The 22191-nt window shown below is 40.4% G+C and overlaps 2 protein-coding genes across 3 annotated transcripts in view; both read left to right on the top strand.

Annotated features, from left to right (window-relative positions):
* LOC308096100 (uncharacterized protein) overlaps positions 1 to 17292 on the top strand; it is a 55550-nt gene extending 38258 nt beyond the window's left edge. The window contains exon 8 of the mRNA XM_080443391.1: positions 17113 to 17292. Within this exon, the coding sequence (XP_080299517.1) occupies positions 17113 to 17141 (29 nt within the window). The 3' untranslated portion in view covers positions 17142 to 17292. The remainder of the gene's footprint in view (positions 1 to 17112) is intronic.
* The window catches only part of LOC308096099 (uncharacterized protein), a 108559-nt gene continuing 94836 nt past the window's right edge, over positions 8469 to 22191 (top strand). Inside the window, exons 1-10 of one of the 2 annotated variants that reach the window (XM_080443390.1) lie at positions 8469 to 8607; positions 12283 to 12645; positions 13308 to 13583; positions 14415 to 14567; positions 14931 to 14957; positions 15170 to 15214; positions 16100 to 16723; positions 20307 to 20873; positions 21438 to 21598; positions 21677 to 21900. In XM_080443390.1, the coding sequence (XP_080299516.1) occupies positions 8484 to 8607; positions 12283 to 12645; positions 13308 to 13583; positions 14415 to 14567; positions 14931 to 14957; positions 15170 to 15214; positions 16100 to 16723; positions 20307 to 20873; positions 21438 to 21598; positions 21677 to 21900 (2564 nt within the window). In that variant the 5' untranslated portion in view covers positions 8469 to 8483. The remainder of the gene's footprint in view (positions 8608 to 12282; positions 12646 to 13307; positions 13584 to 14414; positions 14568 to 14930; positions 14958 to 15169; positions 15215 to 16099; positions 16724 to 20306; positions 20874 to 21437; positions 21599 to 21676; positions 21901 to 22191) is intronic. The other variant, XM_080443389.1, reaches the window with a different exon arrangement.

Genomic DNA, 22191 nt, shown 5'->3' with positions numbered 1-22191 from the left:
ACATCAACCAAGTTTAACCCCTTAGTCAGAAATACCTGATAAATGTCAGTTGGAAACATTGTACTTGCAGTAAAATACTTTTTTTTCTCTGTAAGTGAAGACAGTGTGTGCGATCACCATTCTTTCCTGTCTCATGCACTGGCTGCCTGCTCCTATGCAACTGTCCCAGTAGTAGGTGTGCAAAAGGACCTTTGTTTTTACTAAATTTCAAGTCATACAATTTGATTATTGGCTGAGTCAGACAGTCCAATGAGGAAAGAGGAAGGTGAACCATCTCTTTTCAGCCAATCCAAACGCAACTGAACAGATCTTTTCAGGAATTTCGTTCACCAATAACAACTGGTTGATTTTAGCCGTTTGTTCATGACGTCACAACACGGTACACCCGGTGGAGTCAGACCACACAGGCAGTTCTGTATTTATTTATTTATTCACTGACTGGACAGTTTAGCCCTGAAACATGACGGCACTACTTGTTCCGGGTTTTGGAACTTTCTCCATTTACAACCCGTACATCTACATAAACATATGACAGTCATGTTTCAGGGCTAAAGTATGTTATATACTTCCTCTATGAATTGAGGGATGAAGGGTAGCCTACCCAGTGATGTGTTCTACCGTGGTACGCTGTATACGCAGTATGTATGGCCTGCAGATTTTTTTTGTCGCCACCGTATACATTCAAAAACAGTTCGAAACGGCGTATCTGATACATTGATACGCATCTGATACACTGCACCCCGGAGTGGCTGGCTGGGGGGCGCAGCCTTTCATTACACCTGGGTAAAACTGAATCCATCCTCTTTGGGTCCAGTCCTAACCTTAGCAAGGCAGAGAGTTTCACGATCAAAGTGGGTGATGATGTCATCAAAAGAAAAGATGAAATTACCTACCTGGGCTCCATCTTGGAGGCAAACCTCTCTGGTAATAAAAACGCCGAAAAAGTGATCAAAAATGTCAACCAAACAACATGCTATTTGTGGAGGATTGATCGCCTAGTAGTCAGTAAGAATACTCTGAAGATTCTTGCAGGGGCCCTCATTCAAGATCATTATGATTATGCATGCACTTCATGGTATCACAACACCTCCAAGGCCTTAAAAACAAGGCTCCAAACATCCCAAAACAAACTTGTAAGGCTACTTCTTGGCCTCAATCACAGAACCCATCTAACCCCTGCTCATTTTGCTAGGATTGGATGGCTTAGGGTTGAGGACAGAGTACAGCAACTTGCTATGGGCCTGGTCTTCAAGATACACCACAACATTGGGATCCCCTTGTATTTGTCAAAATACTTCCAAAATGTTAATGCAGTCCATGATCATAACACCAGAGGCAAATCCACAAATCATGTTCAACACAGATTTGGCTCAACTAAGGGAATGAACTCGTTCTCATGCTATTCATCAAAAATGTGGAATGCCCTACCAAAAGGAGTAAAGGAGTGTAAAACCCTACTCACTTTCAAAACTGCCCTAAAGATACACCTTCAGAAGGCTGCAATTCGAAAATGGCCCCTGTCTAAGTCTTAACCTACCCCCCCCTACCCCCCCTCCTTCATTTTCCTCTTTTGTATATATATATTTTTTTTTTCTCTCGTCATACCAGTAACCTGAAAGCTGATTGTATGACATTCTGTATAGTAGTGTGTATATCTGTCTGCCTCTTATATGACATCATGATTTGTGTGCATGGGGTTCTCATCTTAAACAAGCTTAGTGCTTAATGAGAGTTTCCAGTTTAGTAGACCTTGTATTGTGAATTTGTACTTCCATGTACTTCCATGTACTGTCATGTACTATTCTCATGTCTTTCTAAATAAACTACATCAATCAATCAATCAATCAATCAGCAATACAAACAGCAAGAATGTGGTCTGACCGTCTGACTAGTCTAACTCTGAGGTGAAGTCTTATCATGTGTGTGGCTATTGTTCTTGAGGTGATAATTAATGGCTACTGGCGAAGGAATTCACACATTTCAACACCTGCCATTCACTTCATTGAACGTAGGTCACTGAATTGAGTACTTCATTAGTATTCAAATTGCGCGTCATAGCACAGCAAAATCTTGAATCTTCAATACAGTTTGTGTCTTCAATGCCAATTAAGTTAATAGTATACTATTCGGTAATAGATACAGGAATGCTTGCTGTTAACACTGCTATTATATCTGATAAGCCTAACCAGCATTTATTTATAACAATCCTTGCACTTCTATGGTAATACAAATAAATAAAAAAAGAAATGCATCCAAGGCTAAAAGCAGCTCCGAAGTGGTTGAGTTACAGGGTGATTAACATTAGAAACAGTAGAAAATCAGTACAAAGCATATTGTAAGTGTAGCCTACTCAGTGTGTTACTGTGAAACTGGGCCTGAGTGGGCCTGGCCGAGTTTCCGCGCGCGCATTTTTTTTTTACATTCATTAATTATACGCGCGTGCGTGCGGTGCGTGCGGGAGGAACTAGGGGGGGAATTGTTATAGTATACCCTCCAAAAAAATCTAGAACACACCACTGAGCCTACCTATTGATTTCACTACATTTCACTTTGTTTACTTTTCAACATCAGAAACACATCAATTTCATAAGAAAACAACAAGAACAAAAGAATAGAAGACATCAACACAAAATGTTTGCCCTTTTTTTCCAAAACTTTTTTTCCCCCCAATAAAGACAGTCTGCTGAAATTCCCATCCATAACTCCAATGTAAATAGTGTACAGACTAGAAGTAGATTCGTATAACATTACCTGTGATAGATGTGTTGTAACAGCTGCTCCAGATCAGCAACATGTAGAAATAAATACACATCCTTGATTTTACTGTTAAAACACTGACTTTTAAAGATAAATGTGAGACGGAGTGAAGCTCCATGTTTTGCTGCTCCTTCTCACGGATGCAGTGGTGTCTGTGGCTGTGGCAGTGTGGCTGGTAAATTTGTCAAGGTACGGTAACCCTCGTAGACGTATTTATGATTCTGAAGTCTTCAATCTACGAGAGTTGTAGGGTTCACGCCCCATGGAGACCTAAACTTTTTTGCACTATGCCCCGTAGACACTCTAAACATGTACAAATGTGAAAATAAAGGTGCTTAACCCCAAGCCCCAAATGTTAACTGGCTCTACGGGGTAGTAGTTTAATGTAATAATCCATATCTTTCAATTAAGAAGTGTTTTAATGCCGTCTGTGGCCGATTCTGTCGGAAGTTCCCAATGGGCGGTAGTGACGGGTAGTGACGGGGCGCATCCGGTGGAACCCCGAATTACACTAAATGTAAACAGGGGAAGTAAACGAGGGTGAAAAAATGGCGTTCGGCCACAGACGGCATTAAAACACTTCTTCATTGAAAGATATGGATTATTAAATTAAACTACTACCCCGTAGAGCCAGTTAACACTTGGGGCTTGGGGATAAGCACCTTTATTTTCACATTTGTAAATTTTTGGAGTGTCTACGGGGCATAGTGCAGAAAGTCCAGGTCTCCATGGGGCGTGAACCCTACAACTCTCGTAGATTGAAGACGTCAGAATCATAAATACGTCTACGAGGGTTGTATACTACAGCTACGGTAACGGCATGGTAAAGAGCACGTGCTTGCACGCACATGCACGCTAGAACGCGCCCTCCCCATAGATTCACTAGCCAAGTACCCAAATGGCCACTTTGCATAACAGGTTTACAAGTGAGTGTGAAAATGTTTCCTCAGATTCCTCACTCCTCACATCAGCAACACAGCATGTTGTTTTCAGTAGGGCTGCTGCCAGTATCCTCTCTGCACGCAGCAATGCTTCAGCCTGCCATCTTCGAAGAAGAGAAAGATATACTTGTTCTGTTGTTCAAAGCAAACCATTTGTTTCAGCTCTATAATTCATGGCATTCCTTGAATTTGTATTAGTTTAAAAATACTAAAACTACGCTAAAAACATTTCCTATAGAGCACCGAAGTCCTGACGTCACTCGTTCATCCCCAGGTTTGCGGAAGTAATTTCTCTATGGAGAATAACATTGGGTCATCTTAGAATCGTCTCATATAAGAATTGTGGTCCAAAAATAAACACCGCGTGTCGGCGTTATTGTCAGGGAGGAGGTTCTGTATAGTTTATGATAGTCAGTCACTTATATTTGATACAGTCTGTTTCTGGCGAAAATGTAACTAATTTGGCGGAAGTAACATTAGCGTTTTCTCACCGTCAGTTGATGCTTCATATCCATAAGAGTCAACCCGCCGTGGTCATTTGTTTATTTTTGGAACACAGTTCTTATTTGACGCGATATTAAATACGTCTATGGGATTCAGAACGGGGGTGGAAAACTGCGAACCAGGTAGACAAACAAAGGATGTGTAAATGACGTCAGACTTCGGCGGTCTATACAAACATGTCTATGTTATAACTTATATACTGGTCTGGGTGTGAGAGCCCTTATGTGTATGTTTTGTTGTTGTTATTGTTGAATGTTATGTGATTGTTTTGTATCAATGTTTGTGTGTTGTGCCCCTGAGGACCCCCTGGAAGACGAGATGATGCATCTCTCAAGGGGTTTATCCTCCAATACATTTTTCAAAAATGTTAACTACTTTAAAGTAAAAAAAAAATGCGCACGGGGTGCGCGTGCAGTGCGCGCACGTGCACGTGACGTCATTAAAATACTGACAAGATTGTTGTCCTTTACCACTTATTATACTGTAGTTGGAATAAAATGTAATAACATCACTTTTCCCTGTGAACTTTGACTGAAACATGGCCGACTTTTGAACCTATTCTTGATCCGATGTGAGATCATTATAGTGTGGTAAACGATATGTTTATGTATTCGAGTATTTAGGGCTTTTTCTTTGCAAATTTGCGGAAATGTCTGTGTGATAACGTCTTAACGCATCACTTCATGTGTCGTAATTGTGTCAAATTTCCAGGCAATCTCTAATAAATACACAAGGTATTTTCCCCCCACACACTGTAGGTATACAGTATAGGATGGGTAATGACATCCCTGCTCCTAGTAGCTTCCTCTGGTGTTGTGATTGTGGACTTCGTTTACATTTTTGAAGTAGTTTTATGATGACATATGGCCAGAACAGAGGCTTCACAGTGACACCACAGTTAAACACAAGCCCGAAAGGTCAGAGAGGCGTGATTTGGGAATGAGGTACGTGGGTGTCTTGTCGTTGTGGTGTATCTTGTAGACCAGGCCCAATGCAAGTTGCTGTCCTCAACCCTGAGCCATCCAACCCTAGCAAAATGAGCAGGGGTTAGATGAGTCGTAGATGTGAGGCCAAGAAGTAGCCTTACCAGTTTGTTTTGGGATGTCTGGAGCCTTGTTTTTAAGGCCTTGGTGGTGTTGTGGTACCATGAGGCCCATGCATAGTCAAAGTAACCTTTGACTATACAGGTGCAAATATACAGTGACAAAAAAAACATCCAAGGAGTGGGAACTATTACTTTCCTCAACATCCCTGCATGGGCTTATCAACTATTTTAATATAGTTGGATACAGTTTTAAATTATCTGTCTTAATAACTGGAGGCTCTCATACATGTTTATGTTGTGGATTGCCTTATCATGTTATATGAATAAATAGACTTTAAAGTGGACCTTGTGGTTTTATAAATAAGGCTACAGAGAACTCTATAGTTACTGTGGGTTGACTTGTGGAGGCCTCAGGTGGCCTGTAAATGTGACTCAGCACTGACATCTAGTGGTAGAATCTAAAACCTGTAGATGGCATTAAGGCCAGTCCACACCAAAGCAACAAAACCATTTTAAGGCCAGAAAAACAAGCAAAATCTTGTCCAGAAGTTGCGGTAAATAAGCGGAAATGGCAACACTACCAATGAGAGTCAGCGCTTTCATTGTTGCTAAGATACGGGCTGACGGCGGGCGTTTCGAAATGGAGTCAGTATGTGAATACTCAGCTGTCACTGTCAGTGATAGTGAAGATGATGAGGAAGAAGACACAAGACGACTTGAAAAGAAAAAGAAAAGGAAAATAGATGAAGGAAGTGACCAAGAAGAGAGCTGTGTGATTGGGATGGTAGCAGCCAAACAAATTGATGGCCTATTCAGAGATCAGCATGCAGTGCATGGGAATGTTTGTTGTTTGGAGAATTGGAAAAGTTTAACTAGTGAGAATTAGTGGAAGAGGCATGGTCATGATAGAATGTGCAAACTTTGAACAGATGTGCAGAGGTCTGGATATATCTGTTTGGCGAATGTCAGGTAGAGGTGTTTCGGCTTGGAATGGGGGAAACAAGGAAGGGAGTAATAAGCGGTGTACCACGGTCTATGAAGCCAGACAGGTTTCTTGACACGGACGGCGTACGCAAGGCGAAAAGACTTACTCGGTTCCGAGAAGGGATACGGGAGGAAACTGAGTCAATGTGTTTAACATTTGAAGGGGATTCACTCCCAGATCGAGTGTACGTGGAGTATTTGTGTTATAGGGTTAGGCCAGGGGTCAGCAACCTTTAATGTCAAAAGAGCCATTTTGGACCAAAAAAATTATACAGAATCTGTCTGGAGCCGCAAACATAAATATGAGTCTTATAATGAAGGCAACACGGGCTATTAAGTGTATATTAGCCTATCAGAATTACTAAATACAAATGCATGTTAATGAGCATTCATTAAATATGATAACTTCTCGCAGCAGATCAAACATACAGGTAATCCAGCAGCATTGGCTGTGAAAGCAAACAACTCTGTCTATGAACTATTCAATTCTCTATTTTCCTCAGTTATCTTTACTTTTTGGCATTTGGAATCACACCGGTTTGTTTACACAAGCCACCTGTCTGGCTCCTCGCCAATAAATGTGTCGCAGGCTATGACGCAAATTTTAGTTGACCGAAATGTTGAAACTTTTTATTTATTCTACCAATTTTACAATATTGGAAAACGTAAGAATGTAATGTTTCATGTTTACCAAACATGAAACATTACATTCTTACGTTTTCCAATGTGGTTTTCCAATGTGGTGCTCTTTCGTAGGGCCTAACCGTTAGGCCCTACGAAAGAGCACCACTCAGATGTTTCTGTTTGCAGTACGGGGATGTCGCAGCAGTGTGTAGGGCAGTGGTTCTCAAACCTTTTCATGTCAAGGACCCCCAAATTGACACTTATTAACCCGCGGACCCCCATTTGAAAAGATATCCCGCGGACCCCCATAAGAGAAGAATCTTTACGGCTCTAGCAGTGATTCTCAACCATTTTAATTTCAAGGACCCCCATGCATTAGGGCTACGGACCCCCATTTAATGGCATTTCTATCTATTGGACCCCAATTTGTATCGTAAAATCTATGTTAATTTAACTCTGAGAGTGTACAAATGGAAAAAAAGTAACGTACCAAATGGGGTCCATTTGGTTCCATTTGTACACTCTCAGAGTTACAGACCCATAAGGGTCTATTCCTAACTATCCATCATTTAGCTGGGAACTCCCTCAAGGACCCCTGGGGGTCCCCGGACCCCACTTTGAGAACCACTGGTGTGGGGGAAGTAGGAGGTGTGGGAGATGTGGGGTGGAAAATTGCAAAGAGGAATGTAAGGAGAGGAAAGAGCCTGCAAAGTGCATACACTGTGAAGGCGATCACTATGTAGGGGCATCACAATGTCCCAGCAAAGTAAAGGAGATTAAAGTGAAAAAGATCAGGAAAGAAAGGAGGGGCATGTTGTATGCTGAAGCAGTGTAGAGAGTGGAGGGGACTCAGGGGAGTAATGAAAGGATGGCAACACAACAGAAGTCAGAGGAAAGAGTGAATGCAGCTGGGAAGGGGATCTATATGGATAAGAAAATATTCTTGACATTTATTGCTGTGGCGTCAGTTCAGCAAAAGCTAAGGTATGGCGGCCCCTTTTTAGATTTTTTTTTGGGGGATCAAACAAGCAAAAACACTCCCAAAATGCATAGAAAACTATGCATTACACCTATAACACAATGGTCTTACACCTGCATTAGGCTGATAACACAGATAGACAGAGACATTCATGGATTTATTTTTAAAAGTACATTTTATTTTTTTCCCCCCTGGAGCCAGGGTATGGCAGGGTATTGCAGCTTGACAATTGACGCCTCTGAGTGGAGATACAAGGCAAGTCGGAAATAATTAAAATGATTTTGGATGCAGCAAGGCGATTCCTGGATGTGGTGGATGTCAGTGGAGAGGAGGATTTGGACATTATACTGGGAGAGGGATGGACACAGAATGGACACAGTGGGATTATTAGGGAATGAGAACAATTTGAATGGACACTTATAAATCATTTAGTTTGCAGTGCGTAAGTTATAGTTTTACACTCCAGTCCAGCTGGTGGCGGTAATGCTCCTTAATTGGTTGCCAACTGCCAAAAAACATGACAGAAGAAGATGTTGCTAAGATACGACGCATGACAGGCACAGCACAGTACACGCCTATGAGTTAAAGGGCTATTGTGACACAAACGAAACTTATGGATTTATGATTTCTTGTGAAAGAGCAGCAAAACATGGAGCTTCACTCCGTCTCACATTTATCTTTAAAAGTCAGTGTTTTAACAGTAAAGTCATGGATGTGTATTTATTTCTACATGTTGCTGATGTGGAGCAGCTGTTACAACACATCTGTCACAGGTAATACCAGCACACACTCATCACATAGAGTAGCACGGGTCTCTACACTATTTACAGTGGAGTTATGGACGGGAATTTAAGCAGATAATGTATTTACTGGGGGGAAAAAAACAATGTGTTGACGTTTTCGTTTGTTCTTGTTGTTTTCTTATGAAATTGATGTGTTTCTGATAGTAAACAAAATGAAATGTAGTGAAATCAATAGGCTACCCTTCATCCCTCAATTCATAGTAAAGTAAGTATCTGTATAACATACTTTAGCCCTGAAACATGACTGTGTCATGTAGATTGTAGGGTTGTAAATGGAGAAAACCAGGAACAAGCGCTGTCATGTTTCAGGGCGAAACTGTCCAGTCAGTAAATGAATACAATTTAAAGGTAGGGTAAGTGATTTTTTTTTGTTAAAAGGTTTAAAGTACTATATTCTGATAGTAATCATTGCTACAGAGTGGTAAACAGAATATAGTACATTTTCAGGTAGGTGACAACATTTAAGCCAATCAGGAGAGAGCACTGAAAATGCATTTTCTGTTTAATAAAGAGCTGGAGAGACATGGAGACTCCTTATACGGACAGGACAACCTATAGTAACGAGTACTATCAGAATATAGAGGTATTTTTGCAATTATTTGAATAATTGCAAATCACTTACCCTACCTTTAAATACAGAACATGACTCTGAGGAAGGTCGAAAGACCGAAACGTCAGTCACTGTATGCTTGCACCTAAATAAAAAAGGCTTAAAATGTCTGTGTTGCTCCAGCGTTGATCTCTTCTTAAATACAGAACACTTTGGGGTAGATCCGTTCAGTTGAGTTTGGATTGGCTGAAGAGAGATGGTTCACCTCTGTATCAGAGCCGGCTCTGGAATGTATTACACAAGCTGGAGGGCGGGGCTTTGATTGATTGATGTACTTTATTTAAAGACATGAGAACAACAGTTCATGGAAGTACAAATTCACAATACAAGCTCTACTAAACTGGAAGACTCATTAAGCACAGAGCTTGTTTAAGATGAGAACCCCATGCACACAAATCATGATGACATATAAGAGACAGACAGATATACACACTACTATACAGAACGTCATACAATCAGCTTACAGGTTACTGGTATTGATAGATAATTTATAATCCATAGTGTATTAGATTATGATTATTGTATTGTATCACTTTGGATAATTGCATAAAGTATGATGTATTTGCTCAGAAGGGACAGTTCTGTACTGATATAAGATGTCCTTGCTCCCTGGCCTACTCTTTCTTACCAATGAAAGTTGTGGCTACAGTTTATCCATGATGCCTTAGCACAGACAACCTTGCCACCAAGATGAGCCTTCGCCCCTATTCATGTTGATATTATTTTGTGGGGTGGGCTTAATGAAAGATAAACTGTCTGTTATATTGATGAACATTTTGTATTACCAGTAGAGAATATTTTGATGCTGTACCACCTTGTCTCTCCTGTGCAAATAATTAAGAAAACCTGATTATTATTTAAGACGTGTTACTTCTTTTTACGGTAATCCTTTTTGAAAGCATACTTTCCTGGTTTTTCCTAAGTTATCAGGTATGAAGAGTGAAAAATATGTACAAGAGAAGAACAAAACGGGGAGGGGGGGGGTGTGGGGGGGGGGGGGTAGGTTAAGACTTAGAGGGCTCTCCCTCAGAAACAGTGAGGCAACTGACTGACTGGCTGACTGACTGACTGACTGACTGACTGGCTGGCTGACTGACTGACTGACTGACTGACTGACTGCAGTGACAGTCTCTACAATGTACGGCTGCTTCCAGACATAATGTACACTTATTTACAGATTAGGCCCAATGCACTTCAATACAGTATTGCTTTTATGCTGAACACTGAACGTTATATTGTGACCAAACAGACATCCATAAGGACAGAACCAAGGTTTTACCCCATGTCTGTCTGTCTGTCTGTCTGACTGTCTGTCTGTCTGTCTGTCTGTCTGTCCGTGTGTCCGTGTGTCTGTCTGTGTGTGGACAGAAAAAAATCACACCCAGTGTGAGTAAGCTGTACTACTCTATTTGATGAGTGTGCGCTGGTATTCAGGCAGTGCTACTCTATTTGATGAATGTGTGTGCTGGTATTCAGGCAGTGCTACTCTATTTGATGAGTGTGTGTGCTGGTATTCAGGCAGTACACTACTCTATTTGATGAGTGTGTGCTGGTATTCAGGCAGTACTACACTATGATGAGTGTGTGTGCTGGTATTCAGGCAGTGCTACTCTATTTGATGAATGTGTGTGCTGGTATTCAGGCAGTGCTACTCTATTTGATGAGTGTGTGTGCTGGTATTCAGGCAGTACACTACTCTATTTGATGAGTGTGTGCTGGTATTCAGGCAGTACTACACTATGATGAGTGTGTGTGCTGGTATTCAGGCAGTGCTACTCTATTTGATGAGTGTGTGCTGGTATTCAGGCAGTACTACACTATGATGAGTGTGTGTGCTGGTATTCAGACGTTACTACTCTATTTGATGTGTGGGCGCTGGTATTGGCAGGCAGTACTACTCTGTTTGACCACTTGAATGAATATATCCAGTACGTCTATTTATTTTTTTGTTAAACGGTTAAAGTACTTTATTCTGATAGTAATCATTGCTACAGAGCGTTTATTTGGTCACAGAGGTCTCTCCAGCTCTTTAGTAAACAGAATATAGTACATTTTCTGGTAGGTGACAACACTTAAGCCAATCAGGAGAGAGCACTGAAAATGCATTTTCTGTTTAATAAAGAGCTGGAGAGACATGGGAGACTCCCTATACGGACAGGACACCCTATAGTAACGAGTACTATCAGAATATAGAGCTATTTTGCAATTATTTGAATAATTCAGAACAAATCAGAACACAGCGTCTGCTTATTAGCTTTATGGACTGATGAGATGGAAAGACTTTTTTCCTCCTCCCAAATCTGTAAACCTGTGGATCGGATCCCTGTGACCCACCACTCCCTGCTCATTGGCCCTCACTGTGGGCCTACAGATCTACCTGTAGACCTGTAGACCCTTACAGTACAGGTAGATGGCCTACAGGTAGCAGGTGATTCAGTGTCCGCAGCAGCAGACTCTGTTGCTCCAGTGTTGTGATGGGTGCTGTTGACACCACACAACATACCACCACAATCCAGACATTAGAGACATAGATATGTCTAATGTGCACAATAGCCAGCATAAGTCTGACTCAAATGTGAAGTTGACTCCTAAACTATAAAGGAGGCTGGGGTGGAGGAGGAAAGCTTGCAGCATCATCAGTGTTCATCAGTGTTCATCAGTGTTCATCAGTGTTCATCAGTGTTGAGAAGCAGTGATCAAATGAAAGAGGAAGAGAAAGAGGGGGTGGGGGGAGAACTGCCTCAGTGCCTCTATGAAGAAGCTACTCGTTTTTGTCGTTAGAGGTAGTATGAATTAGCTTTTTTTTAATCATGTCGCGGGCCGCATTAAACCCCTCCGCGGGCCGCAAAATGCCTGCGGATCACAAGTTTGACATCCCTGATTTAAAGAGACCACCCTGTTGAGAACATGAGCTGTGATTGACATGTAGAAAAGTGTGGCTGTTTGTAAACAACCAGCTGACTGACAGCTGATTACAGTATGACTCCAGTGTGCATCATGAACTAACTCCATGCTTCATTTGGTTTTGTTTTAAGGACAACATCAGGTGATCGGGTCTTCTCAGGACATCCTGGTCAAAGTGGAAGATGAGGTGATCCTTCCATGTCGCATTAAACCACCGTTCAACATGGCCAGGAAGACAGTGGAGTGGTCCAGACCTGACCTGAAGCCGTACCTCATTAATCTCCTCCAAGATGGACAGTTCGAACATGGCGAAGACCTGAACCCGTTGTACAAAGAGAGGACGTCCCTGTTTCCTAAGGAGCTGCATCTTGGTAACATCTCACTGAAACTGTCCAGGGTGAAGCTCTCAGACGAGGGGACCTACAGATGTTCTGCTCCACAACTGCAGCAGCAAAGCCACAAAAACAGCTTCACTTTGATCCGGCTCCTTGTTGGTAAGATTTATTGTCCTAGTGATGCTGTGACCAAAGATCCAACTAGGCCTGAGTCACAATTCAACACAACATTGTACACTTCACATCAAAGACAACACTGCACTCCATAGAGCCATTAATAAACCTCCCTCTCACAACACCGTAACCTGTGTGGTGTTATGAGGACAGACAGACAGACAGACAGACAGACAGACAGGCAGACAGGCAGACAGGCAGACAGACAGGCAGACAGACAGACAGACTATTTCCCAATCTTAATCTTCCGTTAAAAACCTCAACCCAAGACGTTAAGCGTCTGTAGGCCTACTGATAGCACAAAATAATATAACATAAGTTTATAAAGACATAAGACAGAGCTGTCTTCCATCATTAAGAAATAATAATAATAATGTATATAAGAATTAAGGAACCTCGTAGCTTCACCTGCCGCTGTTGCATGCATTTAGGGGAAACACTGTTGTTAATAAAGTATTCAATCAATCAATCAATTAATGTAATTACAGTAGAACTCGAGCTGTGTCTGGAAAGAATGTTTTACATGTTCTTGCTTGTTGTAGCATCCATAGCTTTAGATTTTAGATTTGTAAATATTGTCAGCATTGTAGATGGATGGATATATTGATTGATTAAGATTATATTATTGATTATTATATTTTCTGCAGGGAATTTGTCTCAGCCAGTGATCTCTTCAAATGGACCAGAAGACAGTGGTTTATCTTTGACATGTGCTTCTGGGTGCTGGTATCCACAACCTGAGATGTCTTGGCTGGACAGAGATGAAAACAACATCACTGCTGAACCCTCAGTGACAGACAAACCTTCTGAACACTGTTACATTGTCCAGAGGAATGTGACAGTGAGGGGAGCAAAGCACGTGACCTGTAGAGTTCACCTGCCACGCTTCAACTACACTGTTGAGACACAACTTTACATATCAGGTAATGTTTAGTTGCATTCTGAACCAGTTGCATTCTGAACCAGTTGTATTCTGAACCAGTTGTATTCTGAACCAGTTGCATTCTGAACCAGTTGTATTCTGAACCAGTTGCAGGTGGTGGGTAGATTTTTTTGGAGAGGCATGAATAGAGGGAATTACAGTAGTCACGGTGTGAATAATCTATGCATGCAACCATTTCTATCTTTGGTATGTTTTATTTGATATTTTGTATATTTATACATGGACCATGTACAACACTACATTAAGTCAGAGTGAGCTACAGTATATAACTAATTTACATCTGCACTCCCTTGGTTACTATAGTTGTAGTGAAATTATTATTATTACACATTCTGCATTATTGTTTCATGCACCAACATGGAAATAATGTTTGCTTATTATATCAATGATTGTCAATTATCAAAACTACCTACATTGAACCTAAACTACATAACTATTTCACCAACATGTAACTTAGAAGTTACAATGTCAGCAACTATGTCAGGTTGTTAATTCATCATAAAGTCTACTCTTCATCCATGTGTGAAGCTGCGTTTAAAATGGACTCATAACAAACATTACATGTACATTTATTAATGTGTTAATACATCTATTCATTAATTTGTTAATACATGTGCATTTATGAATGTATTAATTATGTAAATGTAAATATATTTATGCACAGTGACTTAGTGCAGGACTCATGGATGTTAATGGAGACCAGGCAGGAATCAAACCTGTGAACTTTGGACCACAGGACTGTAACCATGTTAACACCACTGTTGATTTGATTGTATCATGTTTACAGTTGTGTCATAACTATGTGTTTCAGAGGATATGATTCACACAGAGAAAGGATCAACTGTAGCAATGATTGCAGGGATTATTACACCGACCATCATCATCATCTTAGTGGCAGTGGCATACTGGAAGAAGAAGAAGATATTCATACTGGGATATTCATACTGTAAGAAGAGGCACCCTGGTGAGTCTTGAACTGATTTGAACTGATTTATTTTTAGTAATCATTGCTATAGAGTGTTTGTTCAGTAATAGGGATCTCCCTGTCTTTCCAGCTCCCTGAAAATGCTTGTTACTGAACAAACACTCAATGAGTACTATCAGAATAAAGAGCTGTTTAACACTTATTTTAACGAAAGAAAATCACTTCCCCTACCTTTAAATCTATATTTGATAAATCATCCATCTATGCATCTATAATGACATGTCAAAGACTTTGTCAATATATTGATTATATTGATCAAACATGTTCATGTAGTAAATGTATATATAGTGTTTGTAAGAGTTGACATGATGTGTATTAACCTGTAATCTTTCTCCTCTATAGATGTGAAACAGATTGATGATGTTGAAGGTAAGATACAATCCATGATGTACTGAGTTCCACTGCATGCAATCAACTGATGTACTGTACTGTTATTTTACTATGATTAAATAAAATAGTATAAGTAAACATAATATTATGTATTTATTTATTTATAAATAAACATACTGTAAGTTCCAGTCAACAGATTAATAGTTCCTTAAGTGCAGATCAACACATGATTTTACTCTAATGTGTTTCAGAGATGGTTCCATTGAATCCAGCAGACCAGCCTATAACGTATTCAGGTAGGTCTTCTGTTTTATTATCTCTCTGTATTCTGAGGTCCTCTGATTCAGTTCTAGTCGATTTGACGTTTCTACTGTATCTGTTCAATACTAAACGTAGAAATGATCTTTCCCATTACTGTGTGTGTGTGTGTGTGTGTGTGTGTGTGTGTGTGTGTGTGTGTGTGTGTGTGTGTGTGTGTGTGTGTGTGTGTGTGTGTGTGTGTGTGTGTGTGTGTGAGCACACTGTGCTGTAGCTTCATTCCTTTATTATTTATTAATCTAATAGTTAATTTAATTGGTTCAGGTAATGTCACAACGCCATGGCCAACGCTCCATATCAGGACAGTTTTTAGCGTGATATCACCGTCAGATCACCTGTTCTCTGGCAGGTTGGAGGCTGTGCAGTGAAACACCACAGTGATAGGTTTTATGATCACTGGTGATGATGAAACAGCTGGAAGGAGAGAGGTCAAGAACCTGACACAATGGCGTCCCTCTTTTGGGCATGTCATTAAACACACTTCATTGGAAGGATACACATTTTGCCTTTTTCAGTTGTCAATGTTGGACCCCACTGTCACCTTCCTGCAACCCCACTAGGGGTCCCGACCCATAGTTTGAGAACCTCAGGTTTACATGGTATCACTGTAATCCTTGACCATCAAATAGAGGTAGAATCACATCAAGAACAAGCTCACCATTCAAAGTAATAGGGCGACAGAAAACAACATGGCGGCCTCTTATGTTTTTTTTTTCCTTTGTGATGGCCATCCATATCTGAAAATGTTCAGGGCCCCAAAGTGTAGCAAGTCATCTGTTGATGACACACTTCAAATGATACATTCATACATTACGGATGCCGTCGTTGATGTATTTTTTTTCCTCTTTTCTTTCTTTCATCAGATCTCATAACAAATGATGAAGACATTCGTATTGTGCTGGTTGGGAAGACTGGAGCTGGAAAGAGTGCCACAGGAAACACCATCCTGCGTGCTGAAGCATTTAAATCAGTTTGTTCACCTGCTTCTGTGACACTGAGCTGTAATAAGGCCATGGGTGTAGTGGCTGGTAGAACGGTTTTTGTTATTGACACTCCAGGCTTGTTTGACACTGGGTTCAGTAATACTGAAACCATTAAAGAGGTCAGAAAGTGTATTACTTGTGCTGCTCCTGGTCCTCATGTGTTCCTGGCTGTGATCAAAATAGACAGATACACAGATGAGGTGAGGAATGTTGTGGCAAAGATTCAGGAAGAGTTTGGACAAAGTTCAGATAAATACACCATGATTCTCTTCACTCATGGTGATCATCTTAAAGGTAAAACAATTGAAGATTTTTTGAAGGATGATCCACAACTACAAGAATTAATCAGAAAATATAGTGGTTTTTATCATGTCTTCAACAACGAAAGGAAGGATCCCTCCTCTCAGGTCACTGAGCTGCTGGAGAAAATCAACCAGATGGTGGGGAAGAACGGTGGAAGCCACTACACCAACCAGATGTTCCAAGAAGAAGTAAGGAAACAAGGTGAGAGAAACAAGTCATTACTCATTAAGGTGAGCTGATATTGGAGGAGTAACTGGTCATAGGCCTCAGCATTCATGTATCCATTTTTAACTCTGTGTGTAAATTTAAACATTTGCTTTTTAAACCCTGTTTATTTGTTGTTGTCAGTGACGTGTACGGTAGCGTTTCTTTATAGAGCACTGAAGTCCTGATGTCTGCCGCTAGAGGGCGCAGTTCCGCTGGTTAAGAACTGTGTTCCAAAAATAAACACACCACCTCTAGTGGCAGTAACGTCAGACTTCGGTGCTCTATAGACCTGTATACCTGATTACGTCACATAAGGTTTAGGAACCTATATTTCCAGCTCACAGCTACAGTGATCACGGTGTTTTATACGTTTTTATCATAAGATTTTACACATCGTTGGATCAGGCTTTGAAGATATGGTGATGCCTTTCCAAAGAACCGCCGATCCAACAGACTTCACACCAGGGTTATTTTAGTTAACTGAAAACTAACCAAATAACTAGAGCTAGAATTGACAAAACATTTGATTTAACTGAAAATAAAAAAAACAATAAGGCTTTACAAAAGATGATAACTAACTGAAACTTTGTGTGCTTACAAAACAAACAACAAATATATAGAATGTCCTTAGTTTTAGTCAGTAAAATATTATTCTTTGAAAAAAAGAGTGAAAATAGCAGATGTACAAGCTCACTACACATTGCGATGTGACGCGTTGTGAGCTTGTAGACCTGCTATTTTTGCTATCTTTTTAGCTCTTTGAATCTTGCCCCCTGACCTCATATTTCAATAAAAAAAACCTAATCAAAACTAAACTAAAACAAAAATAAAAACTTAACTCAAACCCACTTTAAAAACAAATTAAAACTAACTGAACATGAAGTAAAAAAAAGTCACTCCGCTCAAGACACTGAATATGAAGGTGATTGGCTGGATGGTTGTCAACATACATGAAGGACAGATACTCACTCACTGAGATTTGTGCAATTTATGGTTATGTGGCCCTCGGCCCGACACATGCTAATTAAAGTGCCCAGTGCGGTGTCGAGACCTTAAAAATGATTCAAACCGACCATGCCAAGTTTTTTATATAGAGGTGTTGGTCCTCTGATCTAAAACTTAAGGCTAAAATATTAAACGGGCTGCACAGGTCCGTGGAACAATAAAAGCATTGGCAAAAATAGTGAAGCAAGGCAGTGTTGAAGGTTAAAAGGTAAATACCCAATTTTAATCATAAAATCTCTTTACAGTGGTTTTTAAAGAATACAATTCACTAATAAAACTACACTAAACCAAATCTAAAATGTAACCTAACAAACAATAAAACAAGCAGCAATGATAAGAATGATGGGTAGAGCAGCACGGCAGGTAGGAGTCTTCACACACCTCCACAACCCCTGTGGAGGACAGAAAGACTGGGGCAGATCACTGGTACAATGGCTCTTTGAGCTGTTGTAGTGGCATAGCCACATTACGTAGGTCAGGTGCTGTTTAGTCAGAGACTTACCGGCGAGGCAGAGTCATAGACCCTGCCTCTGTGGTTGTTGCGTGTACAGCACTGAGTCCACTGACGTCTCCGGTCTCCGTCTGCTCACACTGCCCGTCCTTCCCTCTGCTTGTTCTCCTGCTGTCTGTTCTCTGTCTGTGTATCGTTCCTCTTTCCCCCGGCAACCGGCCTGACTCTCGAGGCAGCCTCCCACGGACAGGATCCACACCAGGTGGAGATGGCAGATGGAGTGTCCATTGAACAGCCTGGCCCCTCATCGGCGGTGGCGTCCCTGTCCCCCCGTACTTCCGCCCGTGGGAGCTGCACTCCTCCTATGCCAGGTCATTGTCTCCTTCTCCTCCTCTGCTCCTCTCCTGTTCTCTTCTCTTCCACCTTTCCTTTCAAACATTTCCCTCCGTTCGCCCATGTACCCTCCCATGCGCTCTGATTGGCTCTGCGTGCATGCTGCCAACGTGTGCTCTGGTTGGCCGAACGTCTCCTGCGTCGCCATGGTTACTGTGCCCAGCTGTAGGCATTTTCAGTCATTAGTATCAGTGTCTGTAGGGTCAGTGGCAGGGACAGAATAATGAATACACATAACGCAAATAAATCAAATATAAACAAATCAAATAATTCAACAAAAGTAATAAACAAAATCATAGCAAAAGTAAAGATTTGCACAAATTCTCACGATTTAAAAAAGAAATAGCAGATCTACAAGCTCATAGCAAATCATAATAATCAAACTCACAGCTAAATCATAATTGTAATAATAATAATAATAATAGTCCTGCCGACTGACAGTTACCTGTACATATAGACAATGTTTGATAAAAATGTATTGACTGAATTGAAAATGACCTAAATATACTGTACTATAATCTCATTATGGAATATTATTTTAAAACATTTCATTTGAGTTCTGCTACAGTATTACCACACATTTATGAGACAACTAAAGAAACATCCACACTCTTAAATATAAATATAACTTAAGTGTATAATGTTTCTTTTGACCTGTAGGTCTTCCTCAGTGTTTACATCTCATGTCACTTCAAAGAAATAAACAGCTGATCATTTATGAAATCCATAATGAGTTTAGTCTAGGTGGTTATTAATGTTGAAAATGGACAGTGTTTCTGATTTGAACCTTTTAACCCATAAAGGCTGATTCAAAAAAATGTCTTCTAACAGTTTTATGAAAAACCTGTTTCAGTGGTGCTCAAACTTTTTCATGTCAAGGACCCCCAAAATGATATGTATTTGGCCACGGACCCCCATCTGAAAATATATTGTTCTAGGGACCCCCAGAAGCAATGATTTTAGTTAAAAATGTTCGCTTTAAGAAAATGTATAGATTCAAAGATTTGTGCACATTTTCAAGATTTTACAAAAAATTGCAGATCTACAAGCTCATAGCGCGGCACAAAGTGACGCACTATGAGCTTGTAGATCTGCTATTTTTGAATAGCCAAAGTATATAACAATGGATAAAGTGGTTAAAATGATAGTAATGTTATATTAACTCCTCCCTCCCAAGGACCCCTCTGGGGTCCCCGGACCCCACTTTGAGAAACAATGTGATATACATAATCTAATGACACAGATGCTTTCCCGGCCTTGGGTCTTAATGGGTTAAAATTTAACCCATTAAGACCCAAGGCCGATTCAAAAAATGTCTTCTAACTAATGAAAAACATATGTTTCTATATCAGTGGTGCTCAAAACCTCCCACAATTATATGTATTTGGCCATGGACCCCCATCTGAAAATATTTTGTTCCAGGGACCCCCAGAAGCAAAGATTTGAGTTAAAAATGTTCGCTTTAAGAAAATGTATAGATTCTGTGAGAACCAATGTGATATACATAATCTAATGACACAGATGCTTTCCTGGTTTTAATGGGTTAAAGGAGACTTGACAGGCAGTGTGACATCACAGGAAGCAGCTGAACATGACTAATACCTTGATACCACCCAGGCCTTTATGTCCTATATGAGTATTTATGGAATGATTAAACATACAAAATAGGAAAGTGTGTGCGAGACAAGTCAACCTCATAATGTGACGTTTCCATGACTACCATTACAGAGACATCAGGATCCAATGAGGAGGAAAGGACATCACCAGCAGACCAAGACGCACCGAGAGATAAAACACCACGGAAATGGCTCCCAGTCAGTAAAAGATGGAGGCAACAGTTAGAGAAGCTTGCAAAGATTGATGACTCTAAAGTTACCAAAGTTGGGAGTGACAGTCTTGTGTTTGGGACAGATACAGAATTCTGCATCGCTTTGGGAAGTGGTGGACCTGATGTGTTCTTGGGGTTAAGAGATGACGGCACTGAAGTAGCAGTGAAGAGAATGTTTAAAGACAACTACCATGTGCTGCAGAATCAGAAAGACATTTTACGTCTTCCACACCTTGAGGATCCTTCGATTGTACGATACGTTGACTTTGTAGAGGATGAGGACTATGGTTACCTTGCTCTTCAGTTATGTGAATACACCCTGGAAGAATACATCAAAGAACCATTTAACCATTCAGAACTGGAGAAGAAACAGCTTGCACATCAGGTTCTCCAAAGCTTAAGAGTTCTTCATGGTCAGAATCCTACAATTATCCACAGGGATATCAAGCCCCAGAATGTCTTGATTGGTAAGATACAACATAAAAATAAAATAAGTAAATAATATCAGAAATATGAACAACATATCGTCACTGTCAGGTGGAAACCTTGTATGTCCATTATTCTTCAGCAAATGTAGAAAAAAACAACCTGTTTTCCAATGGATAAAGAAGTTATTATTATGTAGTTATTATTTAGTCCCATGATCTTGTTCATACTTTTCATTTGTTCAACACACACACACACACACACACACACACACACACACACACACACACACACACACACACACACACACACACACACACACACACACACACACACACACACACACCACTTTCATTGTCACTTTCTAAATTGTTAAAACATAGAAAACTGCAGATTTACAAGCTCTCATCGCACACATTTTTTTTTGCCACTTTTGTGTGACACACTTCTACAACAAAGTAGTGTTATTTATAAAAAAAAGTTGAAATATGGAGATACAAGTTTTCTGCCAGACAGTAACAATGTATAAAGTAACATAACAGCTGAACTTATTGTATTCAATCTAAAACACTTTATTATATTTATGTACCTAATTTACCCTGCAGATATTCAAGGCAAAGTTAGATTGACAGGTTTTGGATTAAGCCTACAATTACCTGAAGGACAAACAACCCTAGTCACACAGGTGGCAGGAACACAATGCTGGAAGGCAAAGGAGACTTTGAAGAAGGCTCAAATTCCATATGAAAGAAGCAGTGATATCCAGGTTGGTTTTTTTTAATTCTGTGTGAGAACAATTTAATTACTTAGAAATATTCATACTAATTTTCATGTTCATTCTAAGGTGGCTGGGATGTTGATCTATTACATCCTCTCTGGAAGACGGCATCCATTTGGCCGATTTGACTATAGATGTGAAGTCAACATTCTGGATGGAAAGTACAAACTGGACCATGTTCAGGATGTGGTCGCCAAGAATCTCATTGAGAGGATGATCAATGAAGACCCAAAGAAAAGACCTGCAGTGGAGGAATGCTTGGCTCATCCCTACTTCTGGGAAAATGAAAAGTATGAGAAACAGTAAAATATTTTCTATTGTAACAATGACATATCAATGTTACTTCTTTCCCTGCTTCTGGTGACTGATAGTGTCCTTCTAATCCATGAAGAGACCTTCATCTTTCAATTACTTTATGTACCGATAGGGACAGAATCGTAAGTCATCGTCCCCCTTAGTCTCTGTACCTTCGTCATCTCTTTTTTGATGGGGGGATGGGGGAGGGGGGGGCACAGGTGGTGAACTTGAAGAAAACAAGCACTCTTTTTTCAATCTGACTGGTTTTCCAATCATACCTTACA

The sequence above is a fragment of the Gymnoscopelus braueri genome (assembly GCF_963280865.1).
Source record: "Gymnoscopelus braueri genome assembly, chromosome: 11".
NCBI classification, from domain to species: Eukaryota; Metazoa; Chordata; class Actinopteri; order Myctophiformes; family Myctophidae; genus Gymnoscopelus; species Gymnoscopelus braueri.
This window is presented reverse-complemented; position numbering and strand designations above follow the sequence as displayed.